The sequence below is a fragment of the Rhinopithecus bieti genome, unplaced genomic scaffold (assembly GCF_001698545.2).
Source record: "Rhinopithecus bieti isolate Rb0 unplaced genomic scaffold, ASM169854v2 scaffold_1618, whole genome shotgun sequence".
Classification (NCBI taxonomy): Eukaryota; Metazoa; Chordata; class Mammalia; order Primates; family Cercopithecidae; genus Rhinopithecus; species Rhinopithecus bieti.
Genome location: NW_016803937.1, coordinates 74,251 through 93,183, shown reverse-complemented (window position 1 = coordinate 93,183; position 18,933 = coordinate 74,251). Strand labels below are relative to the sequence as shown.

The following is an 18,933-nucleotide window of genomic DNA, read 5'->3' as shown; positions in this document are numbered from 1 at the left end:
TGGACATTTGGATAGTGGGCGTACGTGGATGGACATTTGGATAGTGGGCGTACGTGGATGGACATTTGGATAGTGGGCGTACGTGGATGGACATTTGGATAGTGGGCGTACGTGGATGGACATTTGGATAGTGGGCGTACGTGGATGGACATTTGGATAGTGGGCGTACGTGGATGGACATTTGGATAGTGGGCGTACGTGGATGGACATTTGGATAGTGGGCGTACGTGGATGGACATTTGGATAGTGGGCGTACGTGGATGGACATTTGGATAGTGGGCGTACGTGGATGGACATTTGGATAGTGGGCGTACGTGGATGGACATTTGGATAGTGGGCGTACGTGGATGGACATTTGGATAGTGGGCGTACGTGGATGGACATTTGGATAGTGGGCGTACGTGGATGGACATTTGGATAGTGGGCGTACGTGGATGGACATTTGGATAGTGGGCGTACGTGGATGGACATTTGGATAGTGGGCGTACGTGGATGGACATTTGGATAGTGGGCGTACGTGGATGGACATTTGGATAGTGGGCGTACGTGGATGGACATTTGGATAGTGGGCGTACGTGGATGGACATTTGGATAGTGGGCGTACGTGGATGGACATTTGGATAGTGGGCGTACGTGGATGGACATTTGGATAGTGGGCGTACGTGGATGGACATTTGGATAGTGGGCGTACGTGGATGGACATTTGGATAGTGGGCGTACGTGGATGGACATTTGGATAGTGGGCGTACGTGGATGGACATTTGGATAGTGGGCGTACGTGGATGGACATTTGGATAGTGGGCGTACGTGGATGGACATTTGGATAGTGGGCGTACGTGGATGGACATTTGGATAGTGGGCGTACGTGGATGGACATTTGGATAGTGGGCGTACGTGGATGGACATTTGGATAGTGGGCGTACGTGGATGGACATTTGGATAGTGGGCGTATGTGGCTGTGTTACTAGGAGGTCCCAGAGCTCTCAAGATGGTTCCAAGCCTCGTGTTCTCTGACCTGGGGTTCTTGGCCTCACGGATTCCAAGGAATGGAATCTTGGGCCATGCGGTGAGTGTTATAGCTCTATTAGAAGCTATGGGTCACGGAAGAGAACTATGGAACCTAGTGACTAGTGTTCAGCTCGATTAGGACAAACCTGGGCACTTAGCCGTGCAGGAACAATGGCAAGCCTTTAGCCCGATCGGTAGCGGCAATGGGCGCCTCACTGGATCATGAGCACAGCAGACACCCTGCCGGATCCAGAGGGATAGAAGTCAGCGGCGGGTCTGCCACGCAGCCGGCAGCAGTGGTGGACGGCGAGCGAAAGCTCAGCTCGAGCCATAACAAACACGGACCAGAAGAGAGCGCAGTTGCAAGATTTAATAGAGTGAAAACAGAGCTCCCATACCAAGGGAGGGAACCCAAAGAGGGTAGCCATCCCTGGCTCGAATGCCTGGGTTTATATCCCGACCATTGTCCCTCCCACTGCACTCTCAGGCGATAGATGATTGGCTATTTCTTTACCTCCTGTTTTAGCTTAATTAGCATTTTAGTGAGCTCTCTTTACTACCTGACTGGTCGGTGTGAGCAAGCCTCATGCTTAAAGGCGGATGCGGTCGCCTTCCCAGCTGGGCTTAGGCATTCTCAGTTGGCCTAGGAAATCCAGCTAGTCCTGTCTCTCAGATGGACATTTGGATAGTGGACGTATGTGGATGGATATTTGGATAGTGACGTGCGTGGGTGGGCATTCAGAGAGTGGGACCCCGGTGGGGGTGTGGCTGCAAGTACTCACTGTAGTGTATTTATCCTGAAGATGTGCGTGTTGCTCCTGACCCCTGGGTGGTGAGATTGTGGTGGTTTTTCTTTTCTTTTCTTTTTTTTTTTTTGGCCTGTTTATATTTTATGCTGAACATCATTATTTTATAATAACCTTTAAGTAATATTTTCCAAAAAGAGAGGCCCATTATCATGCATCAGAATCTGTTGACCCGAAATCAGAAACACGTCTGCCCCGTGCCTTTCCACAGGGAGCAGAGCTCAGGGGATGCAGCGTGCAGGCGGGACGGGCTCCTTGAGGGGTGCTGGAAGGGGCCATGTTGGCCACAGCCTCACCGCCTCATGGCCTGGCCCTGTGGGTCCCAGAGGCCCTGGAGCATGTGCTGCCGAGAGGCAGGTGTGCTAGGTGTGTGGTCGTTCCGCACGTTTGCAAAGCGAAGGTTCCATGAGCCCCTAGAGCAGAGGCCAGTGCCCCACGCAGCATCTCACAGGCTTCCCAAGGTATCCTGGGGGGCACCTTCGTGGGCCGAACGTCAGCAGAGGACCCAGGGCTGGGGCCCCAGAAGCCTCTCTGCGACAGGACATGGTCAGCACATCAAACACTCCCTCCCAGTTTACCTTTTTTATACATCCCCATGAGTGCACGCTGACCTGGGGAAACAAGCCTGTCCATGATTTACCTTCAAATGCAGAATTACAGGAACCCGACTAGAGCAGGTCGTGCTCTGAGCCTCCCTCCAGCGCCCTCTGAATGCCCCGACCCTAACCTGACTCATGCTGTGGTTCTTTTATTTACTTATTTGTGTATTTATTTATTTATTTATTTTTGAGATGGATTCTTGCTCTGTCGCCCAGGCTGGAGCGCAGTGGCGCCATCTCAGCTCACTGCAACCTCCGCCTCCCGGGTTTAAGTGATTCTCCTGCCTCAGCCTCCCACGTAGCTGGGATTACAGGCTCCCGCCACCACGCCAGCTAATTTTTGTATTTTTAGGAGAGACAGGGTTTCATTTCACCATGTTGGCCAGGCTGGTCTCAAACTCCTGACCTCAGGTGATCCAGCCGCCTCAGCCTCCCAAAGTGCTGGGATTACAGGTGCGAGCTACCGCTCCTGGTCAGTTCTTTTATTTTTAAATTCAGATAAAAAGCTGAAGATATGTTTTTCTTTGAAAGCACAGGAACCACAGCCCTGTGGATTTTGCGAGTCGCGGGGCTCCCTAAGCTGTGGGGAGGGCAGCCGTGTGAGATGTGGGGCTATGAGTGTGGAAACACTCGTAGTCACCAGTGCCGATGCGTATTTCAGCCGGGGCGGAATCGCATGCATTAATTATTGTAAAGAGATGTCTTTAGGAGAAAATGATTTTGAAATTCAGTTTAATTTCATTGTAATGTGCTGCAAACAGGAAGGGAGTATGTGTGTTTAATTGGCTCTCGGGGGTAAGGCCTGGAAGCCGCATGCCTTTGTCACAGGCCATTAGCGATGCCGCCTGCATAATGAGAGCCTGCAGTCAGCTCACAGCTGCCGCCCCTGCCGGGAGAGCATGATATTAAATAGAAATCAGGAGAAATTAAACTTAACCCTTTCCCTGGCCAGCCCCTCCTGCCACACAGATTCTGGCATAAGCTGGCGGGCACAGGGGATGGCCGGGGATGGCTAGACACAGCCAAGGATGGCCAGGATGGCCGAGGCCGGCCTACGGCTCCTCAGCAGTCTCCTCCAGGTCAGGATGAGAGGAGAGGTTGCCAGCTTTGATGCCGGCCGCTCCTGCCCCCCGACCTGCCTCCATGCCTACAGCCTGCTTCTGCCTCAAGATCACACAGGGGGTTTGTGAGGCCAGGGGTCTCTGCCGCTGCTCAAGGAGATGTCAAAGGTCTGTCTCAAGTAACTGCTCTGACAACCAAAATGATCTCTCCAGATGCTCTGACTCCACGTGCCCTCGCTCAAAGACACGTAGGCACATTTGCCGCCTGGGGCGAGTAGAAGGTGACACGGAGGTGGGCAGCTCTGCCGGGCAGGTGCGGGAGCAGCAGCAGCCCCTCCTGGGGGCATCCAGGGATCAGGAGAGGGGCGGTGGGGCAGGCCGGAGTCCCTGCAGGGGTGAATGGGGTCTTAGGCTCCAGCTGGGAGAGGAAACCTGTTGAAGGAGCTCCTTAGAGAAGAGCCAGGGATCCCGGGAGTACCACCAGGAGCTTGCCGCGAAGGATTGAGGGGAAGAGCCCCAGGTCCCGGGAGGACCAGCAGGAGCTCATAGGGAAGGATGGGGAGAGGCGAGTGGCTGGAGAACCCCCAGACTGAGAAGTCCTGCTTGGGGAGGGAGAAGAGAGCTGGGCCCGAGTGGCCCCATCCCCCAAGGTTGAGCATCAGCCCAGTCACCCGCGTCCCCCACGTGGTCACAGGCACCACCGTTGGGCACTAGCCTAGTTGTCACCCTGTCTGAGGCATGTGGGGGGCAGCAGCAAGGGCCCACTGCTTCCAGGGCCCAGCTGGGGCTCCATGCGTCCCTGGGCACCCCCAGAACCTTCTGTGTCTCAGCCGTTGGGTGCTTACATCTGGGCCAGTGGCAAAGGGTTAAAGGGACCTTGTGATTTAGTTGGGATTCATTGGCCTCAAGAAGCAGAAAATCAGAGGGACAGCAGCCCCAGCCACCAGTTTCCCCTGTGGAGCCAGAGCTCCCCAGCAGGCACTGTGGAGGCCAAGTGGGGACTGGCAGTGTCATGGTCCTGGCCCACGGCCTCGCAGCCTCCCACAGCCTCCCACTGTGGTAACGAGGTGGACGCTGAGCCCCAGGCCTGATGGCACATTTGAGGTCAGATGGGGACACCTGGGCTGTTCCTGCAGCTGTCCCCTCGTCCAGAGGAGGGACCTTCTCAGAAGCCCTGGGGCCTTTGTCTCACGGACTAAAACTCTCTCCTGGCCGTCCTGCCTTCACAGGACACTGGGCACCTCTGTGGGGCAAGGGAAGGAACACAGGCATCCTGGTGGGGCCCCAAGACCCAACCAAGGCTCATCTGGCTGGTGCCAGCCCCTGCGCCAAGGGTGCCGACCAAGGTCAGAGCTGATTGTGGGGATGACAGGTGCTGAAATGGCCATGCCCGCCCCAGCCCCTTCCATCCAGCACAGGGACCTCGCTGGGCCTCCCGCACTCGGCCAGGCTGTGCTGTGAAGCCTCTGTCTTCGCTTCTCAGAGCCATCCGTCCACGCTGACAGCTCCTGAGAGGGACCATGTTTTGCTGCCTGCAGGTGCCAAGCTGACTGACGGGCCATGCTGAGGAGGGGTGGCCCCAGCCCTCCTGCAAGATGCCCTTCTGTGCAGCCTGCGGGGCCACCAGGCCCACAAGACGGGCGTGGGCTTCAGATGTATCTTAGCCTGGGTTCCCTAGAAACACACGCGGACTCTGGGCAGAGGGTGAGTGTTTTTACGTTTTTTTAAAAGCCAAAGTTACACACCCGTGGCTTAAAGACCCAAGTGGTTTTAGCAGTTTGAGAAGAACCACAGCCGTGCCCCTTCCCCAGACTCACCAGCTGCTGCTTCTGTGCAGTCTCTGCATCCTGAGGGCCGCCAGCGCCGCCGCCTCTAGACTCCTTTTTACTGCCGTGACTTGACTCCCGCAGAGGAGGCTCCTCCTCGGGCGTGGCCCAGCTCAGGCCCTACAGCATCTGCACTGTTGAGACCATGGAGTCGCTGATGAGAACTGAGCCCAGGAGACACTGAGATTTTTCCTCTTTGTTTGTTTTCCAGTCAGGAAAGTCTTGGTTTTCTTGGTCTCCTGGTGCCAATTCCTCGTGGGCTGGGCTGGTCTCCCCACAGCGCCTCCTTCCCCGTCACCACCACCCCTTCCCTCCTGGCGAGTAAGGACTTCCGCTCCCAGCCCACAGCATCCTCCTCTTCTCACTTCCGCCCCAGCTTTGGGGACTGCTTTCCCCTGGGGCTTCCTGAGGCAGGGTGTGTAGGGTCAATGCTTGGAGACTCGCGTGTCTCTCCGTGTCTTCGTTCTGCCCTCAGCCTTGCCTGCTGGTTTGTCTGGGTATAGGGTTCTGGGTTAGAAGTCGCTTCTGTGTCATTTTCTGGCCTTCAGATTTGCTGGTGCCCCAGCTGTGCAGAATCCTGGCACTTGGTGACTGCCTCTTTTCTTTTTTTTGAGACAGAGTCTCACTCTGTTGCCAGGCTGGAGTGCGGTGGCGCCATCTCTGCTCACTGCAACCTCCACCTCCCAGGTTCAAGCAATTCTCCTGCTTCAGCCTCCCAAGAGTAGCTTGGATTACAGGCACCCGCCACCATGGCTGGCTAATTTTTGTATTTTTAGTAAAGACAGGGTTTCACCATGTTGGCCAAATGGTCTCAATCTCCTGACCTCGTGATCTCCCCACCTCGGCCTGCCAAAGTGCTGGAATTACAGGTGTGAGCCACTGCGCCCAGCCGTGACCACCTCTTTTTAATGTACAAGGTCTCTTCTGTCCCCAGACCCCTGAGCCCAGGTCGAGGAGTCACCAGGTGAGGACTGACCAAGGTCAGGGAGCCACCGGGTGAGCGCTGAGCCCAGGTCAGGGAGCTGGGTCTCAGGCCATCTCTGGGACTCCCTCTGCCTTCAGGAAGCCTCTTCCACCCTTGGCCCACAGAGGAGACCTGGATGGCACTGGGGTCCAGGTGCAGAAGCCTCCAGTGTCCACAGCCACCTGAGCTTCCAGCACCTTCCCTCCTGCTGGGCGGTGGCCTCTGCCTGGCCACAATGGAGGCCGCCTGCCCTGCTGCCCCTCTGAGCCTCAGTCTGTCCTCCCTGCAGCCACCTCCCCTAGCCAGGTGCCCAGGGGCAACTAACTGGTGGTGCCTTTCATGTAACTTGGTTTCCAGCTGCCTCTGCACACACACGGAGCACCTGTTCCAGCTGCCTCTCTCTACACACACATGGAGCACTTGTTCCAACTGCCTCTCTCTGCACACACGGGGCACCTGTTCCAGCTGCCTCTCTCTACACACACACGGGGCACCTGTTGCAGCTGCCTCTCTACACACACACATGGGACACCTGTTCCAACTGCCTCTCTCCACACACACATGGAGCACCTGTTCCAGCTGCCTCTCTCTCTACACACACACGGGGCACCTGTTCCAGCTGCCTCTCTCTACACACACATGGAGCACTTGTTCCAACTGCCTCTCTCTGCACACACGGGGTACCGGTTCCAGCTGCCTCTCTCTACACACACACGGGGTACCTGTTGCAGCTGCCTCTCTCTACACACACACGGGGCACCTGTTCCAACTGCCTCTCTCTACACACACACAGGGCACCTGTTCCAACTGCCTCTCTCTACACACACACGGGGTACCTGTTGCAGCTGCCTCTCTCTACACACACACGGGGCACCTGTTCCAACTGCCTCTCTCTACACACACATGGAGCACCTGTTCCAGCTGCCTCTCTCTGCACACACGGGGCACCTGTTCCAGCTGCCTCTCTCTACACACACATGGAGCACCTGTTCCAGCTGCCTCTCTCTGCACACATGGGGGCACCTGTTCCAGCTGCCTCTCTCTACACACACATGGAGCACTTGTTCCAACTGCCTCTCTCTGCACACACGGGGCACCTGTTCCAGGCTTGGAGGCTGGGGACTCGGGGACAGAGGTCTCAGGGCAGGGGCTTGGGCTTCCCTCGGTGCTTTCCTCAAGGACCAGGGGCCAAGCTTCACATTCTGTTGCTGGCATCAGTGCCGTTTGGGAGCAAAAGTCCGACAGACTGGTTCTGGGCTTCTCTTCACCCTGTTTCCTGGGATCGGGCTTTGGGAGCTGGTGTCACTCCAGATCCAGGCTCAGGAACTGGATCTGCACAGCAGAACAGGCGTTGTTCTTATCTTGCGTGCCGGTCAGGACACCCCCCGGCTGGGAGTGCTTCCTCCAAGACCCACAGACAAGGTCTCGCTGGGGGACTGGGGACTGCAGCACCTCACTCCACCCACACTTCCAGAGAATTCAAATCTGAGTATTGGGAGATTTATTTTCAATTACAGTGGAAGGCAGAGACATGAAATAGGACCAAATTCAAAAGCAGCTCATAAATCCAGGTAATAGGAGTTTATTGATTGCTACATTGTATCTGTCAGAACAAAACTCCTTTAATGCATACATCAGGCCAAGGAGATACACAGCCCACTGGCAGCCAACTCCAATTCCAGAATCAATGCATTTTGATAAATAGGTTGTTATAAAAAGTAAAGGTTATTTAACTTGTTTGACGTGCATTTCACAATGATTGCGAGTTGCCCTGGAGCCCTCTGAACCTTCTGAGTCGCCCTTGCTGCCGCAGGACCTCCTCCCACGGTGTCCGACCCACTCTTGCTTGGCTGAGACTTTGTTTTAACCCTGGCTCCAATGCCCCTGAGCCCTTGATAGCAGCATCCCAGCCTGGAAGAACAAAACCAGCCACTCTTCCCCTTGGCAAAAGCACAGCAAGGCGGGTGAGGCGGGCGCTGGACAGTCTAGGAATGGGCAGGGAGGTGTCGACCCTCGGAGCGGAGGTTGCTCTGCACTGAGAAACTCAAACAAAGCCTGACACATTCCAAAGGGCAAGGTCAGGGCTGGGAGGGAAGCAGCGGGGCAGCCCCTTTGGGTGGCGGTGCCCAGGCCTTGCAGACAAGACACTGGCCAGGGGAGGTGGACCAGGGGCACTAGGGCAGAGGGGCCATGTGTGTGCAGCAGGAGGGACCCTGAAGGGCCCCGGCCTAGAGGGGGCCTTTGCAAGGAGGATTGCCAGGAACGTCCAGGCAAAGGCATCCGGGCAAAAGCGGCCGGGCCAAGGCGTCCGGGCCCAGGAGACGCACGTGTGACTCGGGCTTTCTTCTGTGGGCAGTGGGAAATCTCTCCCTACACCCAGAAGGAGCTCCAGGCAGCAGTGAGGACGGGGATTCTGACGCTGGAGGGTGGAGCCGGCCCTGTGGTGCTGGCCGGGCTGACAGCAGCACCACCCTCTGATGCCTGGGGTGGGACGGACACACGACTGCCACCATCGGCTGAGGGTCCCCGCACGCCAAGCACGTGCTCTGAGCACTGAGGGTCCCCACATGCCACACATGCGTTCTGAGCACAGAAGCTCCTTTCAGAATCGTCCCCGAGACAGGTCTCCTGCACTGATTGGCTCCGCCCAGTGCTGCCAGGGGAGTCTCAGACACAGCCTTTTTCCCACAGGTGTAGCTGCCACTGTCTCCAGCACAGAAGCCTGGGGCCTTGAGAATGGCACCGTGCTGCACGCTGACCCTTGGGGTCCTTCCCTCCACATGGCTCAGTGGAAACCCTGCGTACAGCACAGCGGGCAGTGGGGCCTGTGACGACCCTGGGGTTGGAGGCCAGGCAGGGCTATCACTGAGAAGCGGGTGTCTGGGGCCTGGCGCACAGGGAATGGATGACTCCGCAAGCTGCCCCCACCAGTCCTTCCTGAGCACTGGCTTCAGGAGAAGCATCTCAGGGCAGAGGCAGCCAGGCCCAGGCAGGGAGTGACCCCTGAACAAGGCCTGCAGCGGGGTCTCGGGGCCTGACCGTGCCAGAAACAGCCCTGAGCCAGAAAGGATGGGCAGATACTGACTGCCACCACTCCTGGGATATCTCAGCACCAGGGCTTCGACCCCTGGGGATACACACCCACACCTGCAGACACACCCACGCCTGCAGACCCACCCACGCCTGCAGAGACACCCACCCCTGCAGAGACACCCACGCCTGCAGAGACACCCACGCCTGCAGACACACCCACGCCTGCAGAGACACCCACGCCTGCAGAGACACCCACGCCTGCAGACACACCCACGCCTGCAGAGACACCCACGCCTGCAGAGACACCCACGCCGGCAGACACACCCACGCCGGCAGACACACCCACGCCGGCAGACAGCCACGCCGGCAGACAGCCACGCCTGCAGACACACCCATGCCTGCAGACACCCACGCCTGCAGACAGCCACGCCTGCAGACACACCCACGCCTGCAGACACCCACGCCTGCAGACACCCCCACGCCTGCAGACACACCCACGCCTGCAGACACACCCACCCCTGCAGAGACACCCACGCCGGCAGACACACCCACGCCGGCAGACACACCCACGCCGGCAGACAGCCACGCCGGCAGACAGCCACGCCTGCAGACACACCCATGCCTGCAGACACCCACGCCGGCAGACAGCCACGCCTGCAGACACACCCATGCCTGCAGACACCCACGCCTGCAGACAGCCACGCCTGCAGACACACCCATGCCTGCAGACACCCACGCCTGCAGACACCCCCACGCCTGCAGAGACACCCACGCCGGCAGAGACACCCACGCCGGCAGACACACCCACGCCGGCAGACACACCCACGCCGGCAGACAGCCATGCCTGCAGACACACCCATGCCTGCAGACACACCCATGCCTGCAGACAGCCACGCCTGCAGACACCCACGCCTGCAGACACACCCACGCCTGCAGACACCCACGCCTGCAGACACCCCCACGCCTGCAGACACACCCACGCCTGCAGAGACACCCACCCCTGCAGAGACACCCGGCAGAGACACCCACGCCGGCAGACACACCCACGCCGGCAGACACACCCACGCCGGCAGACAGCCACGCCGGCAGACAGCCATGCCTGCAGACACACCCATGCCTGCAGACACACCCATGCCTGCAGACACACCCACGCCTGCAGACACCCACGCCTGCAGACACACCCACGCCTGCAGACACCCACGCCTGCAGACACCCCCACGCCTGCAGACACACCCACGCCTGCAGAGACACCCACCCCTGCAGAGACACCCGGCAGAGACACCCACGCCGGCAGACACACCCACGCCGGCAGACACACCCACGCCGGCAGACAGCCACGCCGGCAGACAGCCATGCCTGCAGACACACCCATGCCTGCAGACACACCCATGCCTGCAGACACACCCACGCCTGCAGACACCCACGCCTGCAGACACACCCACGCCTGCAGACACCACCTGCAGAGACACCCACGCCTGCAGAGACACCCACGCCGGCAGAGACACCCACGCCTGCAGAGACACCCACGCCTGCAGAGACACGGGGGTCTCGCAGTGGGCAGAGAGGTCGGGTTGTGCATCTAATCAGCCATTCATGGGCCTTTCCTGTGTTTGTATCACTCATTCCTTTTATCCATAAACTCAGTTCATGTGAATTTGTTCTTTAACAAGTTATTGCACGATCATAATCCATTGCCAACGTTGGTGTGACTCCCCATGTGATGAGCCCACTCAGAGGGCTGGTGCTACTGGAGATTGGGAACAAAATTGCTCCGTAAACCAAAAAGCAAATTTGTAAAACTTATAAAAAAGATTCACAGAAAGTTAGAAATAACACACAGGAGCTCTTTTTTTTTTGAGACGGAGTCTCGCTCTGTCACCCAATCTGGAGTGGAGTGGTGCACTCTGCTCACTGCAAGCTCCGCCTCCCGGGTTCGCACCATTCTCCTCTCCTCCCGAGTAGCTGGGACTACAGGCGCCCGCCACCACACCCGGCTGATTTTTTGTGTTTTTAGTAGAGATGGGGTTTCACCATGGTCTCGAGCTCCAGACCTTGCTACATTGTATCTGTCAGATCTGCCCGCCTCGGCCTCCCAAAGTGCTGGGATTACAGGCGTGAGCCACCGTGCCCAGCCCATTGGAGCTCTTCGTGCCTTCCCTCCAGTTTCTCCCAGCATCAGCCTGGTGCCTAACAGCATCTCTTAATCGCACCGAGCCACCCCGTCAAGGCTGCTCCTGCCCCATGGATGCCACAGCTACTGACACCAGGGAGGCTGCCAGGCGCTTGGGACAGGCTGTGTCCACCCCCGCCCACAGCCCAACCTGTACACCCCCTTCCAGCCGCCCAGCCCAGTCAGACTACCCCAGGGCCACAGTGAGACCTACTTCCCTGGCGGGGACCCTCTCATTTTTCTGCTTCCCATCAGCACAGAGTTCCAGAGCCTGCCAGAGCACCCAGCCCTCTGCCCCATAAATAAGCCGGGAGCCCACCTGGGCACACCCATCCGTCTTGTTTAATAGACGGAGGAGCACACCATGGATCTCAAGGAGTGGCAAGGTGATGGATGGGGCCCCTCTGTGTCCAATAGCATGATGTATAATGAAGTATATGGTTTATTCCAGCTAATAACCCATGTGGAGTGCGGGTGTGTGCAAGCAGATGGGTGAGGGCTCAGCACTGTCCTTACACGCCCTGCATGCTCCCACATCCATGGGCACACACGTGCATGCACACGCTCACAATCACATACGGTGCCTTCCCAGCTGCATACACGCTCGCGGACACGCACACCACGGGCCCATGCGTCATGAGACAGCTTTGGGCTGGGAGTGCAGGCTCTGAGGCTGCAGCCTGCTCTCCTGGACTCCTCATCCTCAGTGGCTGGTGGTGTCTGTGTTGAGCTACTTGAGAAAGAAAGAAATGGGGGAAGTTCAGTGCCCACAGGAGGGCTCCAGGAACTACACAGCGGAGGAGCAAGGGCCATGTCATGGCTTTGCCTTAGGAAGGAAAGTGTGGGGCAGCCCCGGCCATTGTTCTAGGACCAGCATGGTCAGGTGCGGGGGGCAGAAGACAGGCACCAGCAGGAGGTTCCAGGCACCCAGGAAAGGCCCTGTCCTCAGCCACCAGTGGCGCCTCTCCCATCCGGAGGGGCTAGACAGTCACTGCTGGACCCCACCGTGGTGGGATGTTGTAAGGTGTCTGGTTCACTTGTTTTGCGAATATTTGGTCTGGATTCTCTTGTGGGCCTGAGAGAAATGGCAGGACAGGGCTTGGTGGGTCTTGGCCCCTCCCTGAGAGCCTACCTGCATGAGGGGCGGCCCTTTATGCTGCAGTCCCAGGGGTGCCGTCTGGGGGCCTTTGCAGCGGCAGCAGGACAGCCAGGAGGCCCAGCACACCCTGGCATCCATCCTGAGGGAGGGTCAAAGCATCAGACCCTGTGCTTGTTGCTTAGAAAAGGCCATGTGTCCCACCATGACCAGTGGTTATCAATCACTGTGACAGAAACAGGTCCTAAGCCGGCTTACTAATGCAGGGTGTCTGCAGACCATGGGTCCAGCAGGGCTCCTGGCACCTCCAGGTCCTTGCAGGCTCTGGGCCCACTGCTAACCTGACCTGGAGGAAGTGCATACAGCTGAGCGTGGGGATGGGACCCCACGTCATGGGCACAGTCCCACCTTGGGATGCGCATCATGACCACCAGGAATGTGGGCTTACCTGGCATAGCTGCTTCCGCATTGGGGTTGCCACAGGGTAGTAACCAGAGCCCCCTTTCCTCAGAAGACACCGTGGTGTTTAAGGATGTCCAGTTAACCAGAGCCCCCTTTCCTCAGGGGACACCGTGGTGTTTAAGGACGGCCAGTACTGGATACGAGGCCGGACCTCAGTGGACATCATCAAGACCGGAGGCTACAAGGTCAGCGCCCTGGAGGTGGAGTGGCACCTGCTGGCCCACCCCAGCATCACAGGTATGTGGCTGGACTTGAGCCAGGGGGGCCAGGCGAGACGGGTGCTGCCTTCCATGTTTGAGTTTTAGACGATCACGGATGAGGCGACGCTGTCCCAGCTGCCTGCAGGAGTCCCTGTGACACTCACCTCTGCTCCCTGCCCTGGCCAGGGCAGATGGGGCTAGTAGGGGTGCAGCCTGCTCGGTGTTGGAGCCACTGACCCCATGCCCCCTGGANCAGTGGACATCATCAAGACCGGAGGCTACAAGGTCAGCGCCCTGGAGGTGGAGTGGCACCTGCTGGCCCACCCCAGCATCACAGGTATGTGGCTGGACTTGAGCCAGGGGGGCCAGGCGAGACGGGTGCTGCCTTCCATGTTTGAGTTTTAGACGATCACGGATGAGGCGACGCTGTCCCAGCTGCCTGCAGGAGTCCCTGTGACACTCACCTCTGCTCCCTGCCCTGGCCAGGGCAGATGGGGCTAGTAGGGGTGCAGCCTGCTCGGTGTTGGAGCCACTGACCCCATGCCCACTGGAGCTCCCAGGCCTGACTGGGCGCAGCTCCCATCTGCATGATGCCTGTGCAGGAGGGTGCAGGGAGAGTGCAGAGAGCCAAGGGGTGGGAAGGCAGAGCCCCTGTGAGTGCCCAGACACCAGATCCACTGTGGGGAGCCCATCCTCACTCCCTCCCCACAGGATCAGCCGGCACCAGGATGGGTGATCGGAATGGGGCCTCTCCAAGGACAGGCTCCAGGGCTGCGGCCAGACTGCGCGCTTCCTGTGCGTCCAGGCACTCTCCGGCCTGTAAGGGTCACTGAGGCATTCCCATGTCCTCAAACTGTTCTTCTGTCCGCAGATGTGGCGGTGATTGGCGTTCCGGATATGACATGGGGCCAGCGGGTCACTGCTGTGGTGACCCTCCAAGAAGGACACTCACTGTCCCACAGGGAGCTCAAAGAGTGGGCCAGGTGGGACTGGGCGGGGTGGGCAGGGGGCACTCATGGGGTCTTGGGGCCGGGGGGTGAGGGCCACTCTAGGTCTTGGCATTGTCTGTCGTAGAGGTGGAGGTGAGGGATCAAGAAAGACCAGCCGTGAGGGTCCTTAGAGACCTGAAGGCCACACACAGGGGGCAGAGATGAGGGCAGGGGGGAGGAGCCGTGCTCAGATTCGACTTGGTGGCAACATTCCGAGGGGGCAGAAACTCATATTCCTGGGCCCAGGCCCTGTGAGGCCTGTGGTGGGTTCCGTCCTAGTCCCAGGAGAGATCCCGAATGAGCCAGGCCAGGCCCATGCAGGAGGTGCATGGAGCTGAGATCCAGGGTTGACACCACCTGGCCGCACGCGCTGGGCCCTTCCCCACCAGGCCACGGGCAGCCTGTCCACCCGCTGCCCCAAAGCCAGTGCTGGGCCCCAGCAGAACCGCAAGGCCCACCCATTCTCCGCTGGCACCTGCACGGCCTCTCCCTCTCCTGCCCTGGGGGTGGGTCTTCAAGGTGCCTCACACACCTCCAGTCAGTTCCGTGGAGACCCCAGCACCATCCCCTCACTCATTTCACTTTCCCCTCCACACCCAGGGCAGGGCCCGTTCCTCAACAGCGGCCACCACCCAGTCCGTAAACTCACCTGCGTTTTTTGTTTTGCCGTTACCTTACCCCGAACTTTTCCCCAAGAGCTTTTTCTCACCTGTCTCACACCTAGTGGTTTCTGATGCATGGGATCCACAGACCCTTCCCCTTTGCCAGCAGTGCTGGTGGTCACACACGGGGCTGAACCTAAGCTGTGGCTTCGTCAGAGGCCGTCAGGACAGAAGGGTATCCCATAGGACTGTCAGGACAGAACCAGGCTGAGCTCAGAAAGGAAGCTTTTAGTTTCACCTACAGCAAATTCTTTTTTTTTTTTTTTATTTATAAAGAAGGGGTATAATTGGCTCATGGTTCCACAGGCTGTACAGGAAGCATGACTGGGGAGGCCTCAGGAAACTTACAGTCATGGCGGAAGGCAAAGGGGAAGCAGGCACATCCTACATGGCTGGAGCAGGAGAGAACAAGCGAGGGAGGAGGGAGGGTCCACAGAGCAAGCGAGTGGGGAGTGAGAAGCCACAGAGCGAGGGGGGAGGGAGGGGCCACAGAGTGAGGGGGAAAGGAGGGGCCACAGAGCAAGGGGGGAGGGAAGGGCCACAGACCGAGTGAGGGGCCCCAGAGCAGGGTGGGGAGGTAGGGGTCACAGAGCGAGGGGAGAGGGAGGAGTCACAGAGTGAGGGAGAGGGGAGGGGCCAGGCACTCTCAAACACGCAGTTCTTGTGAGAACTCACTCACTATCACGAGAACAGCAAGGGGAAAATCCACCCCTGTGATCCAGTCACCTCCCACCAGGTCCCTCTTCCAACAGTGGGGATCACAATTCAACAGGAGATTTGGGTGGGGACGCAAATCCAAACCGTATCGTTCCTCCCTGGCCCCTCCCAAATCTTACGTCCTTTTTACATTGCAGAATACAATCCTACCTTCCCAACAGTCCCCCAAGTCTTAAGTCATTTCATCATTAATTCAGAAGTCCACAGTCCAAAGGCTCGTCTGAGACAAGGCAAGTTCTTTTCACCTATGAGCCTGTAAAATCAAAGACAAGTTACTTCCCAGATACAGTGGGAGTACAGGCATTGGGTAAATACACGAGTGCCAAAAGAGAGACGGCAGCCAAAACAAAGGGGCTGTGAGCCCCAGGCAGGTCCAAAACCTAGCAAGGCAGTCACTGAATCGTTTTTTTTTTTTTTTTGGTTTTTGGTTTTTTTTTTTTTTTTTTTGAGACGGGGTCTTGCTCTGATGCCCAGGCTGGAGTCCAGTGGCATGATGTCAGCTTACTATAGTCTCTGCCTGCAAGCAATTCTCCTACCTCAGCCTCCCCAAGTAGCTGGAACTATAGGCACGCGCCACCACACCCAGATAATTTTTGTATTTTTTAGTAGAGATAGGGTTTTGCTATGTTGTCAAGGGTGCTCTTGAGCTCCTGACCTTAAGTGATCCACCTGCCTCAGATTCCCAAAATGCTGGAATTACAGGCATGAGCACTCACTGTCCCACAGGGAGCTCAAAGAGTGGGCCAGGTAGGACTGGGCGGGGTGGGCAGGCCCAATAAATCTTAAAGCCCCAAAATCTCCTTAGACCCGTGTCTCACATCCAGGCTACACCGATGCAAGGAGGTGGCTCCCAAGGCCATGGGTGTCTCCACCCCTGTGGCTCTGCAGGGTACAGCCCCCATGCTGCTTTCATGGGCTGCTGTTGTGTGCCTGCAACTTTTCTAGGTGCACCACATGGTGCAAGCTGTCGGTGGGCCATTCTGGGGTCTGGAGGACAGTGGCCCTCTTCTCACAGCTGCAGTAGCCAGGGCCCCGGTGGGGACTCTGTGTGGGGGCGCCAGCCCCATCTTTCTCCTCTTCACTGCCCTGGAGCAGTGGCCTGAGCTGTATCTGGAGCTCTCTGAGCCCCAGAGCAACAGGGATGCAGGGGCCGGTGTCCCTCAGAGCAGCGGTCCGCAGAGCCGTTCTTCCCTCCAGGGCCTCTAGGCCTGCAACGGGAGGGGCTTCCACCAAGGTCTCTGACATGCCTGGAGAAATTTTCTTCATTGTCTTGGCAATGAACATTCGGCTCCTCTTTACTTACTCACATTTCTGCAGCCGCCTTGAATTCCTCCCCAGAAAATTGGGTTTTTTTTTTTCCTACCACATGGTCAGGCTGCAAATTTTCCAAACTTTTATGCTCTGCTTCCCTTTTAAATCTAAGTTCCAGGTTCAGGTCATCTCTTTGCTCATGCTTAACAAAAGCGATCTTTGCTGCAGTTCCCAATAAGTTCCTCATCTACATCTGAGTCTACCTCAGCCTGGACTTCATTGTCCGTATCACTATTAGCATTTTGGTCACAACAATTTAACAAGTTTCTAGGAAGTTCCAAACTTTCCCTCATCTTCCTGTCTTCTTCTGAGCTCTCCAAATCATTCCAACCTCTGCCTGTTACCCAATTCCAAAGCTGCTTCCACATTTTCAGGTATCTTAACAGCAATGCCCCACTTCCCAGTACCAATTTTCTGTATTAGTCCAGTCTCACATTGCTATAGATGATGCTGGCAGTTACCTTGAGAAGAAAAGATAGGTGTCGAGTGCTGAGAGAGTGCTAGAGAGTTTCAGGGTCCGAGTTTGCAGGAACTGAAGTCCCGATGCTCCTCAGCCCTTGGCTTTCCTCAGACAGGGCTGCCCTCTGCACAGGGACACCAGGCCGCTCTCTGCTGCTCTGTGCATCTCTCTGAAGTCAGGCTCCTCATCCAGCATCGTTTGGGCTATGACAGAGGCTGTGAGAAGACCCTGAAGCTTCCTGAAGACAGGAAGCTGTGTGCAGGGCACTTGAGGGCCCGCTGGTGAGAAGCCGCCTGTGAGGGGCAGGACCAGGCAGGGAAGGCCACCAGCCGTGCAGTCACAGCCCAGGACTCCGTCAGTCCTGCGGGAGCCCTGGAGCCAGGCCCTTGCTCTCCAGGCCACTTGCTGTACCTGGCCCACAGCTACCTCCCCTGCAGCCCTGAGTCGTCCTTGCTGTGCCTGGCTTGGGCTGAGACTGCAGTGCTTGTCCATTCACCATGAAAGAAAAAAGGACAGGAAGGGAGGCAGGAGGAAGTAAATTAGAGGATTAATTCAAACATTCCAACTGTCTAATGGGATTTCCAAAAAGAAGATATCCAGGGAAGAAATGAACAGTCAAATTTCCCCAAACCAAAGGTCATGAGTTTTCAGATTGAAAGAAAGACTCCAAGAAAGAAGAGAGAAAACAGCATTCTAAATATCAGGAGGGAAGCGCAACCTCACCTCAGGCCTGCGGTCTCTGATGGGCAGTGTGGCGGCCTGGAAGGCTGCTTTATCCAGCGAAGTCAGCAGTTCAGATGAAACGGATAACTTCCTTAAAGACACAAATTTCCAAGACTGATGCAAACACCAAAACAAACTGAACAGTTCTGAGTTCTCAATTTAAAACCGCAAAGCAAATACCAGGCCCGAAAGGTTTCACTGGTAAATTCTCTCAAACGTTGAAGGCAAAAAATAAAACCAGACACAACAAAATAAGCCTCTGACGAAACAGCAGGGAGGAGCAATTCCTAACTCCTTTTATGGGACCAGCACTACCCTGAAATCCAAACCGTACAAGAAAATGAGAGAACAGTGTTCCCAATGGGCAGACACACAAAATCCTTAACAAACCATTAGCCAATTAAATCCAATTAATGCACAAAAAGATAACACATCATGATCAAGCAGCATTTAAGCCAGGAATAGAGGGTTACTTTCATATTCAAAAATCAGTCCATGTAATTCACCTTTTTTTTTAGATGGACTCTCGCTCTGTCACCCAGGCTGGAGTGCAGTGGCGCGATCTCCACTCACTGCAACCTTTGCCTCCCGGGTTCAAGCGATTCTCCTGCCTCAGCCTCCTGAGTAGCTGGATTACAGGTGTGCGCCACCATGCACAGCTAATTTTTGTATTTTTAGTAGAGATGGGGTTTTGCCATGTTGGCCAGGCTGGTCTCAACTCCTGACCTCAAGTGATCTACCCGCCTCAGCCTCCCAAAGTCCTAGGATTACAAGTGTGAGCCACTGGTAATTCACTGTATTTACAGAATGAAGAAGAAAAATCATATTGTTTCAATAGATACAGAA

The 18,933-nt window shown here is 56.8% G+C and overlaps 1 protein-coding gene across 17 annotated transcripts in view; it reads left to right on the top strand.

The window, feature by feature from the left end:
- The window catches only part of ACSF3 (acyl-CoA synthetase family member 3), a 72,800-nt gene that overhangs the window by 45,567 nt on the left and 8,300 nt on the right, over positions 1 to 18,933 (top strand). For 12 of the 17 annotated variants that reach the window (XM_017859487.1, XM_017859513.1, XM_017859468.1 and 9 more), the window contains exons 8-10: positions 13,128 to 13,186; positions 13,487 to 13,562; positions 14,097 to 14,208. In XM_017859487.1, coding sequence (XP_017714976.1) covers positions 13,128 to 13,186; positions 13,487 to 13,562; positions 14,097 to 14,208 — 247 coding nt within the window. Of the gene's footprint in view, positions 1 to 5,012; positions 5,179 to 8,955; positions 9,572 to 11,722; positions 11,811 to 13,127; positions 13,263 to 13,486; positions 13,563 to 14,096; positions 14,209 to 15,730; positions 15,824 to 18,933 lie in introns of those variants that run through there. The other 5 variants (XM_017859558.1, XM_017859496.1, XM_017859566.1 and 2 more) reach the window with 5 other exon arrangements.